Source organism: Henckelia pumila, chromosome 3 (assembly GCF_033568475.1).
Source record: "Henckelia pumila isolate YLH828 chromosome 3, ASM3356847v2, whole genome shotgun sequence".
NCBI classification, from domain to species: domain Eukaryota; kingdom Viridiplantae; phylum Streptophyta; class Magnoliopsida; order Lamiales; family Gesneriaceae; genus Henckelia; species Henckelia pumila.
In genome coordinates, this window is record NC_133122.1 from 21,986,995 (window position 1) to 21,998,665 (window position 11,671).

The 11,671-nt window shown below is 32.4% G+C and overlaps 1 protein-coding gene across 1 annotated transcript; it reads left to right on the forward strand.

Annotated features, from left to right (window-relative positions):
• Positions 1-8,670: 8,670 nt before the first annotated feature.
• LOC140891339 (protein NRT1/ PTR FAMILY 5.5-like) lies at positions 8,671-11,194 on the forward strand. Its single transcript, XM_073299786.1, has 4 exons — positions 8,671-8,795; positions 8,879-9,093; positions 9,244-9,767; positions 10,146-11,194. Exons 1-4 carry the CDS (start codon positions 8,771-8,773, stop codon positions 11,050-11,052), a joined length of 1,671 nt encoding a protein of 556 aa, XP_073155887.1. The 5' UTR covers positions 8,671-8,770; the 3' UTR covers positions 11,053-11,194.
• Positions 11,195-11,671: the final 477 nt, after the last annotated feature.

An 11,671-nucleotide genomic window follows, 5' to 3' on the forward strand; every position in this document is an offset into this window, starting at 1 on the left:
TAAAGAAATAGATTATTGTAACCAAAAAATTATATTAAAAAGTTTTATAAAATAAATAAATATTTATAGTAAAAATTATATAGAATATTGACAAATTCTGATAAAATATTTTAAATAAATAGAAAAAAATTAAAAAAAATTCAAATTTGTTTCAAATAGTATATTAATAAAAAGTCTTGCAAAATTAATAAATGATTATATTAAAAATTATATAATATCTTCAAAAAATTTATTTTACTATAAAAGTATGAATGTAGGAGTAAAGTTTTTTCATTGTCTATATACATATTTACCTTTTGTTCTATATAAATTAGATAATAATGAGTAAAGTAGAAGTTATAAGCTAATGAACAAATTTAAAATGTGAAATTTTTTTTAAAAAAATAGGCTAATGAACAAATTAATTAAAAAAACACTTAATTAATCTTACTATTAATTTAAATAAAAATAATTTATATTATATTTTTAACAGTATTGCTGTTCAAATTTTTTATGGTGTGTAACAGTTAAACTAAAATATTTTAAATAAATAGAAAAAAAATTCAAAAATCCAAAATTTTATAAAATATTATATTAATAAAAAGTTTTTCAAAATAAATAAATGGTTATAGTAAAAATTATATTGTATTTTTAAAAAAATTTATTTTACTATAAAAGTATGAATGTAAGAGTAAAGTTTTTTCATTGTCTATATACATGTTTACCCTTTTGTTCTATATAAATTAGATAATAATGAGGGTTATATAAGTAAAATGACAAAAAAAGGGACAAAGATGGAAAAAGACACAAAACAATTTAGGTGTAATGATTTCTCACATATAACTTCCATTTAAATGGAGTCTATTTAATTCTATAACTTCCACTTTACTCTCTTTCTACGATTAATTGTGTCAAAATTGTTACAAAAATTGTTATACATAAATTTCATATATTATTATATGAAATTTGAGCAGGGTTACTGTTAAATTAGCCTATTTTCTTTTAATTTCCCCTTTATTTAAATTAATAATGAAATTAATTAAGAGTTTTTTAATTAATTTTTTCATTAGCCTATTTTCTTTTAATTTTTTCACATTTTAAATTTGTTCATTAGTCTATAACTTTCACTTTACTCCATTTCTACTATTAATTGTGTCAAATTGTTACAAATTTTTTTATACATAAATTTCATATGTTATTATATGATTTTTTTAATATCATAAATGTATTTTAAATATTACAATATAACATTTTGTAATAATATTCGATCAAGGAATAGATTATTTTAATCGACAAATTATATTAAAAAGTCTTGCAAAATAAATAAATATTTATGGTAAAAATTATATAGCATTTTGAAAAATTCTGATAAAATATTTTAAATAAATATAAAAAAAATTCAAAAACCCAAATTTGTTTCAAATAGTATATTAATAAAAAGTCTTACAAAATAAATAAATTATTATATTAAAAATTATATAGTATTTTCAAAAACTTTATTTTACTATAAAAGTATGAATGCAGAAGTAAAGTTTTTTTATTGCCTATATACATGTTTATCCTTTTGTTCTATATTAATTTAATAATAATGAGGGTTATATAAGTAAAATGACCAAAAAAAAAGGGACAAAGATGGAAAAATACACAAAACAATTAGGTGTAATAATTTTTCATATATAACCTCCATTTAAATGGAGTCTATTTAATTCTATAACTTTCTCTTTACTCTCTTTCTACTATTAATTGTGTCAAATTGTCACAAAAATTGTTATACATACATTTCATATGTTATTATATGAAATTTGTGCAGTAATACTGTTAAAAATTAAATATAAATTATTTTTATTTATATTAATAATGAGATAATTAAGAGTTATTTTAATTAATTAGTTCATTAGCCTATTTTCTTTTAATTTTTTTTCGTATTTTAAATTTGTTCATTAGCCTATAACTTTCACTTTACTCTGTTTCTACTATTAATTGTGTCAAATTATCACAAAATTTGTTATACATAAACTTGATATGTTATTATATGATTTTTTTTTTCATTTCATCCATGTATTTTCAATATTTTATAATATAAAATTAATAATATTCGATCAAAGAATAGATTATTGTAACTGAAAAATTATATTAAAAATTCTTGCAAAATAAATAAATATTTATGGTAAAAATTATATTGACAAATTCTGATAAAATATTTTAAATAAATAGAAAAAAATTCAAAAATCCAAATTTGTTTGAAATAGTATATTAATAAAAAGTCTTGAAAAATAAATAAATGATTATAGTAAAAATTATATAGTATTTTCAAAAAACTTATTTATTTTACTATAAAATTATGAATGTAGAAGTATAATTTTTTCATTGTCTATATACAAGTTTACCGTTTTGTTGTATGTAAATTAGATAAATGAGGGTTATATAAGTAAAATGACAAAAAAAATAAAGGGACAAAGATGGAAAAATACACAAAACAATTAGGTGTAATAATTTCTCATATATAACCTCCATTTAAGTGGAGTCTACTTAATTCTATAATTTCTACTTTACTCTCTTTTTACTATTAATTGTGTCAAATTGTCACAAAAATTGTTATAAATAAATTTCATATGCTATTATATGTTTGTTTGTTTTTCATTTCATCCATGTATTTTCAATATTCCAATATAAAATTTTGTAATAATATTCTATCAAAGAATAGATTATTGTACCGAAAAATTATCTACCGGAAAAAAAGTATGAATGTAGGGGTAAAATTTTTCATCGTCTATATATTTGTTTACCCTTTTGTTCTATATAAATGAGGGTTAATTTAGTTTAACCTACCTTATGGGTATTACCCTAATATGAGATCTAAAAACTCATGATTTGTTATGTCAACCCTATAATATTAATTATGCATATGTGTTGAAATGTGGACCATTGAATGAATGATTCGAGTATTACCCATATGGTAGGATCTCATTAACCATGAATGAGATAATAATTAGGGTTATATAAGTAAAAATTACAAGAAATAAAGAGACAAAGATGGAAAAATACACAAAACAATTAGATGTAATGATTTCTCACATATAACTTTCATTTAAATTGAGTCTATATATTTAATTCTATAACTCCTACTTTACTCCCTCGCTACTATTGATTGTGTCAAATTGTCACAAAATTTGTTATACATAAATTTCATATGTTATTATATGGTTTTTTTTTAAATTTCATCCATGTATTTTCATTATTTCAACATAAAATTTTGTAATAATATTCGATCAAGAAATAGATTATTATAATTGACAACTTATATTAAAAAGTCTTACAAAATAAATAAATACTTATGGTAAAATATATATAGTATTTTGAAAAATTCTCATAAAATATTTAAAATTAAATAGAAAAAAGGTTAAAAAAATCCAAGATTTGTTTCAAATAATATATTAATAAAAATTATTGCAAAATAAATAAATGATTATAATAAAAATTATATATTATTTTCAAAAAAATTCAAAATATTTAAAGTAAATAGACAGATAAATCTAATAGGAGACCTACAAAATTTAAAGAATCAGAATAAAAGACTAAAGTAATAAATAATGATAATAAAACTTAGTAGATTTTATATTTTTGTATTAATTTATTAACCTTATCATGGAAATCCTTTTTTTGTTTTACATACAAGAACAACAACAACAATAATAATAGTGAGTTTAGTGATATTTGATATTATGTCATCACTTTTTTATCAAAATTTCTTGTAGAAAAACATTGTTTGTTATCATATTGAGTCACATTGGCTAATGAGTTCTTGATTAATAAATTTGGTTTTGGGTCGGTGTATGGGAATTGCAGCAATAAAATTTGGCTTTACTGGGATAGTAATTTGACTTTTGATATAATTTTGGATCATGTTCAGTTTATTCATGTGAAGGTAACTTCTGCGTGTCTTCCCTCCACCTTTTATCTTTCAGTGGTGTATGCTAAATGTGACAGAGGAGAAATGCGAGAACTATGGGATGGGCTTCTGAGTTGTAAGCCTCTAGATGGGTGTCCATGGATGGTTGGAGGGGATTTTAATGTCATAATGGATTCTTCGGAACATTCTCTGGTGGTGGTTAACAGTCCGGGTGGTATGTATGCATTCTCAGACTTTATTGTTGCTGCTGGTCTTTCGGATCCTGGTTTTGTAGGATCTAAATTCACTTGGACTAATTTGAAGATTTGGAAAAGGTTGGATAGAGTTCTTATTTCATCTACTTGGAGCTCCTTTTCCAATTCCTTCAAAGTGGATCATCTTCATAGGGGGACCTCTGATCACTGCCCGCTATTGGTTTCTGCTCCACTATTGCCAAAGTCGAAGTCTTCTTTTAGGTTTCAGAATATGTGGGTTCAACATCATGGCTTTCTCCAAACAGTCAGATTGAATTGGAACAATCCTTGTGAGGCTCATGGGCTCAATCGTTTAGTTTTCAAACTGAAACGTCTCAAAAATCATTTGAAATGGTGGAATCAAGATGTTTTTGGCAATATTCTTGATCAAGTGAGACTTTTATCCGAAAAGGTTGATATTGCAGAGTCAAACTTTGATCAGGATCCTTCTGTCGATAATCGGGTGGAGTTATCTCTTGCTCAAGCGTCTCTTGCGCATTGCTAAGCCATGGAGGAGATTTTCTGGAAGCAGAAGGCTTCCGTTAAGTGGATGGTCGACAGAGAGAAGAACACAAAGTTGTTTCATAATACAGTTAATAGGCGTAGAGCAAGGAATAAAATTTTTCGTATTTGGGATGATGGCTCTTTGTTGGAGGACCAAACTCTTATTCGGAATTCAGGAGCTAAATTCTTTGAAGATCTATTAGTAGGAGAGTATACTGCACTTAACTGTCCTAATTTCAGTCACATTCCCTTGGTGGTGGGCGATGAGGATAATGCTTCTATTCTTCGGCCAATTACTGAGGACGAGGTTCGGGCTTGTGTGTTCTCCATTCATGAAGATAGTGCGGCGGGTCTGGATGGCTTTTCAGCTTGTTTCTATCGAATCTGCTGGGATATTATTAAAGGTGATGTGGTGGACGCGGTGAGCGAGTTTTGGAGTGGTGCCAAGTTGCCTAGAGGTATTACTTCTACAACCATTATTTTGATTCCTAAGTGCAAGGAGGCGCAGAGGTGGGTTGATTTTCGGCTAATTAGCCTGTGTAATGTGAGTAAAAAGATCGTTAACAAGCTAATTACTAATCGGTTGAAGCCACTGCTTGGTAAAATAATTTCGCCATATCAAAGTGGTTTTGTCCCAGGGAGACTCATATCTGATAACATTTTGTTGGCACAAGAGATGGTGCATCATCTAAATTATCGGGCGAGAGGTGGTAATATTATTCTGAAACTTGATATGGCTAAGGCGTATGATAGAGTTAGATGGGATTTCCTGGAGCAGATGCTGTCAGCTTTTGGTTTTTCGCCCGAGATGAGCGAGATGATCTTGAGGTGCATTAATAATTCTTGGTTCTCGGTGAGTATTAATGGGTCCCTAGCTGGTTTTTTTAAGTCTATGAGGGGGCTCCGACAAGGAGATCCAATTTCTCCGTATCTCTTTGTGATTGCCGCTGAATACCTTTCAAGAGGTTTAGAGAATCTTTTTTTACGGCACAAGAGCCTGAATTTTCACACAGGTCAGTCTTCTTGCCTGTCCCACTTAGCCTATGCTGATGATGTTATTATTTTCTCTAATGGTGCAGTTAATAGTCTCAAAAGATTGAGAAAATTCTTATATCACTATGAGACCTCGTCTGGCCAACTTATTAGCAATACAAAGAGTGTCGTGCTCACTTCAGATAATTGTGCCGAAGCATTACGGGGGAAGTACTATTCCATTACTGGATTTAGTGAAGAGAAGCTTCCTATTAAATACTTGGAAGTGCCTTTTTTTAAGGGTGTCAGGAAAACAACATATTTTGACAGTATTTTTGCCAGTGCTTGTAGAAAACTCCAGGGCTGGGAGACTCATGTTCTTTCTTATGGGAGTAGGTTAGTGTTGATTAAAAGTGTATTGTGCTCTATGCCTCTTTATTTATTTCAGGTGATTCAACCTCCAGGGACATTATTGCATCGCTTTGAGATGATATGTTCGAAATTTTTATGGGGTTCAAAATCAGGTGTTCCTAAAACACACTGGATAGCCTGGAAGAAAGTTTGCCAACCGATTTCAGAAGGTGGGCTTGGGGTCAGGAGGTTAAAGGATTCTGTCACCGCCTTCTCTGTTAAACTCTGGTACCGCTTTCGTACTACTGATTCTCTTTGGAGTAACTTCTTTCATGTTAAATATTGTAGTAGGATGCCTCCTGCCACGGTTCCAGTTCGTCATAATATTTCACCTACTTGGCGTCGGATGTTGAAAATCAGAGATAAGGTGGAAAGTGGTATCGGTTGGAATATAGGAGAGGGACTCATGAGTTTTTGGCATGACTCGTGGCTTCCTGATGGAAATTTATTGAATATCTGTCCTGATTCTGTTACAAATAATCGTTGTGTGAATTGGTTTTTGGACGGAAGGAAGTGGAATTATAAAAAATTGCTGAATGTTGTTCCGCATGATGTTGCTTCCTTGATTATGCGAGTTCCAATTCTACCTGTTGGATCGGATAAGGCAATTTGGAAGCACAATAATGGTTTCTTCTCTGTTAAGGCCGCGTGGAACTTTATTAGGCGGAGGGGGGATTCGATTGCTTGGTTTAATGGTTGCTGGAATAATTTGATTAAGCCATCTATCTCTATATTTTGTTGGAGATGGTTCTATAAGCGACTACCTCTTGACGATATTTTAAAGAGCCGAGGACTTCATCTTGCTTCGAAGTGTCAATGTTGTAGTGATCAAGATCTTTTGATCATGTTTTTTTCTCAAGCTCGGTGGCAACCACTGTTTGGAATTTCTTTGGGTCAATTTTTCGAGTTCATAATCCAAATCAATCTATCAATTGGAAGATTGATTCAGAATGGAAAAGACGAGGGCATGTTCGAGAATTAATTCCTTTTTTCATCATTTGGTTCTTATGGTGTGCTAGGAATGATCAGAAACACAATAATATCAGATGCAACCCAGATCGAATTATCAGAAGGATTAAAAGCCATCTTCTAGAGCTCTGGAGAGCTGGTATTCTTTCATCAAGTTGTTGGATTGGTTTTGGTGATATTGCTATGGAGTGGGGGCTGCCTTTCAAAATTTTAAGGTTTTCGTCTGTCAGAGCTGTGTATTGGAAAAAGCCTCTTTCTCGCTCCTATAAACTTAATACGGATGGTTGCACTAAAGAGAATGGGAACTTGGCAATTGGGGGATTGGTTCGGAAGGATGTGGGTGATGTTCTTGTGGCATTTCATGAACACATTGGAATTGGATCTAATAATCGTGCAGAATTAATGGCCATTTTAAAGGGACTTCAGATTTGTCGTTTATATAATTTATTCCCTCTATGGTTGGAAGTGGATTCGTTGATTGCTCTCAATATCATTGATAAAGGCCACACGGCGTGGGAGCTTAGTGCTACGTTGGTACAAATTCAGGATATCATTTTTCATTTTGATGTGTTTAAGACTCATATTTTCAGAGAAGCGAATGCAGCGGCAGATGAGTTGCCTAACATGGGTCTTTCAAACAATGGGATTATTTTGCCTCACCAGCTTCAAGGCAGGATTAAAGGAATCTGCAGGCTAGACAAATCTGGCTTGCCTTATATTAGAGTTACCACGAAAATTATGTAATTTCTTTGTGGTTCGGAGCTTTGTTTTTATTTTGATTTTTTATTATTGTAATTTCTCGAGAGGTTTTAGTCTAGTCTCCCTCTCCAGCTTTTCTTTTTTCTAATAAACAGGTAGGGATCCGCCTAACCCCCCGTCACAACAGGCGGTTTTTGGAAAAAAAAAATGTTTTAGAGTATCTTTTTTTATCTTTTTATACTTCCATCTATATATCATTTTGTACACAAGGTGTTAAATATTTTTCTAAAGTATCTGATTTTTTGGCTTATGATATATTTATGTTCCTAAATTATATATAGACTAGAGTCAATAGTTTTTTTTTTATTAGACAGTGAAGTACATGAATATTGAAAATACGTAACATGCTTTACAATATATATATATATAATACATGTCACTATATAGGGAAAATTGCAAATTTAGTCCTGTATGTTTGTCACTTTGCGATTTTGGTCCTTTATGTTTTCACATTTCAGTTTTAGTCCTGTATGTTTCGATTTTTGGCAATTTCGGTCCTTTTTCTTCGAAAATGCTGACGTGGCACTGTACACGTCAGCTCCACATCAGCATTGAATTGGTGCCACGTCAGCGCCACATCGGAAAAAGGACTAAAATTGCCAAAAAAATAAAGATAGCGGACTAAAACTGCAATCTGAAAATATAAAGGACCAAAATCGCAAAGTGACAAACATACAGAACCAAAAAAGCAATTTTCCCCACTATATATTTCAATATTATTATCAAATTTAACTCAATCATATAACTAATTGGTTATAAAATAAGTGATCTTACGTGCAGAGCACGTACTTTTTACTAGTTTTAATAAAATTATACATTTTTTTTAGATTAATAAAAGATTATACATTATACTAATAACATTAGATATTTCTCCTCATTAATAATTATATTCGTTGACCAAATATTCGAAGTCTGCGTCAACCATATATGTATCAGCAATCATCGGTACACTGACGAACCGAAGAATAAAGAAGACCCAAAACATTGGCAAAGAAGAAAAGTTTCTACCGTGGAGAACTGAACGCTGCCAGTAATGAAAAGCTTCGTCCGAATTTCAGGTATACATTTGGCCTTTTTTTTAATATGTTTCCAATACATAGAGCTAGCGATTGTAGTTTGATTTTCTCTGTACCCATCTCAGCTCTGCTGTGGGCAAACATATTGGTGGCGTATGCTGTGTTTGTGCTGCAAAATTATTTGACTGATGTTTGGAAACTGAGCTTTACTCACGCTGCTGGAATTATCAACATATATGGTGGAGTTTCTTTCGTATTGCCGGTTTTCTTTCTCATCCTCGTAGATGCATTCGTGGGTCACTTTCAGATGCTTGTGTTTTCTAGCGTAGCCTATAGCCTGGTGAGCCCATCTCTATTTGTGAATAGTTCAAGTGTTTTGTGAGTTATTTTATTACTTTATACCCGTCGAATTTGCGAAGTGGGAATGTGTGTAGTGAATTCAGTTGCAAGAAGAGCAGAGTACTATACTCAAATTATAGCCTTTTTGCAGGGAATTGGCTTCATTTCTATGTCAACACCGACGGTTCTTGGTAATTCGTGCAAATTATATGAGCCAAAATGCATCGATCACACGAAAAAGGTTTTGTTCTATACGGGATTGGCATTTCTTGCTGTTGGCGTAGCTGGTCACCTTGTCTCAGTTCAACCTTTCCTCAAGGAACAGAAGGATAAACCCGATGAAAAACTGGGAAGCGGATCTACATATCAAACTGCAGCCTTTATTGTTGTGGTTCTTGTTCCTGTTGTTGGAGTATTTGCGCTTCCATATATAAAACCGTGGTCGATCAGATTCGGGATCCCTGCAATTTGTACTGTCGTGACCACACTTCTGTTTCTCACTGGATCATGCAAATACAAGAAGGCTAAACCTCAGGGGAGTCCACTGACCAATGTGTGCAGAGTTTTTGTGGCTGCTGCTTGCAAGACATGTGAACCAATTCCACTTGATGCCGACAAGTTGTATAAGAAAGATGGACGAGAACTTCAGAGATTTTACAGCACTCGTGTTCTCAGGTTTGTAAATTGTATCCTATCTTTAGTTCATTTTAGTTTGTGAGAAGGTGAAAGTTTGTGTTTGAAAACATATCGAGGAATTATGCCATAGTTACATGTCCTATATCGTCTCCATGACAAGAACCATCTAGCGAAAGGAGCAACCTCAATGGCAAACACTGGACAGTGTTGATAGCATTGTCTATGTTCACATTGTAGGCTTGAATTAAGGCGACGACGAAAAGGGCAACTATTATGCTGGTCTCCATAGCTGGCATGTCTTCACACTTTAATAAACTGAATTAAGGGTGCCCATCGACTTCGTAACAAATTGTCTGAGTGATGGATTAATTCGACAAGATCTCCCAAGTTAAAGATTTGTATTTTTGGTATCTGCAGGTTCCTGGAGAAGGCTGCCGTTATGATTCCTGGCGAAAGTAAAGAACAGCAAGAGAAGAACCGATGGAGGCTTTGTTCAATTGAAGAAGTAGAAGAAGCTAAAATCACTGTTCGAATGGTCCCAATGTGGCTGACCTTTATAATATGTGGGATTGTATCCTCCTTTGGAAACACCTACTTTGTCGAGCAAGCTAAGAAGATGAATCGAAAAATTGGCAAGTGGAATGTCCCTATTCAGATATTCCTAATGCTATTTAACTTGTCTAAAAGCTTTTTCAAATGTTATTACGACAAGATGGCTGACAGGTTTTTACCAGGATTCAAGAAATATGCACCCCCCACAGGTATTGCAATGGCTATGATATTCTCGATTATGTGTTGTATAACCGCAGCAAGAATAGAGATGCGACGACTTGATGTAATTACAAGACACAATTTACTCGACAAGCCTGATGAGAACATTCCTATGAGTGTATATTGGCTGCTTTTCCAGTTCTTTTTACTTGCAGGCCTGGATTCGTTCTTTGAGAAGAGCGTTTCTGAGTTCTTCAAAGATCAGGCTCCCCAATCCATGACTAACTACCTGGAAATCTTCAGTAAGGGGGTATCTGGTTTGGGATTCATGTGTAATGTGCTTTCAGTTCATGTTGTAGGTAAAATCAGTGAAAAGGGGGGCAAACCAAACTGGTTTCAACATACGTTGAACAGGAGCCGATTGGATCGGTACTATTGGGTTCTGGCAGGCCTCAGTGCTGTGAATCTTGTTGTGTATATTTTGGTAGCTTTTAGTTACAGATACAAGAAACTGGAACCAAATAATGGTGAAAGGACTGATGCAGAGGCATCGGTTCTGGCTAAATCATCTGGTCCAAATGCTGGTTCTGAATACTGCTGCTGCTGTGGTTAAGACCTGTTAAACTTCTTTGTCCAAGTCTTAAAATGTGTAATACTATTTTTTTGGAATCCAATTTTGGTATTTTGTGAACGGATACGTTTCACTGACCTTTGTTGATTCTTGTATTGAACCAATGAAACTTGCAAGTTTTCTACGTGCCTCTTCTCAAGAATTTATAATAAGCCACAAAATGACAATATTAACCGAAAAACAATAGCAAGAAGACAATCTTAATCATTGAGACAAACCTTGATCCCTAATTAACATGAAGTCACAAAATGACACATCTGCAAAAAACAAGAGAAAGTAGATAAAATTGCATGGCGCCCCCTAAATTCAGTACATATTTTGTTTTCCAGCAGTAACTTCAACAAATTTCATCTTCTCAAATTAAAGAAGCGCTAGAAGAATTCATGAACTCAATGCAATCCTCTACCGCTTCAGCTCGATGTAAATCCACTGTTTCAACATATGCGCACGAAAAACCTATACAGTTGCGGTTGCGCATATCGGAACTCGGAAATCTCATAATTATCCAATTCTGGAAGATCAAATCCCTAATCTGTTGATTTCTGCCACTAAATATCTTCAACAGGCTTTCGATTTGCGAAGAATCATATGATGGTCAAAA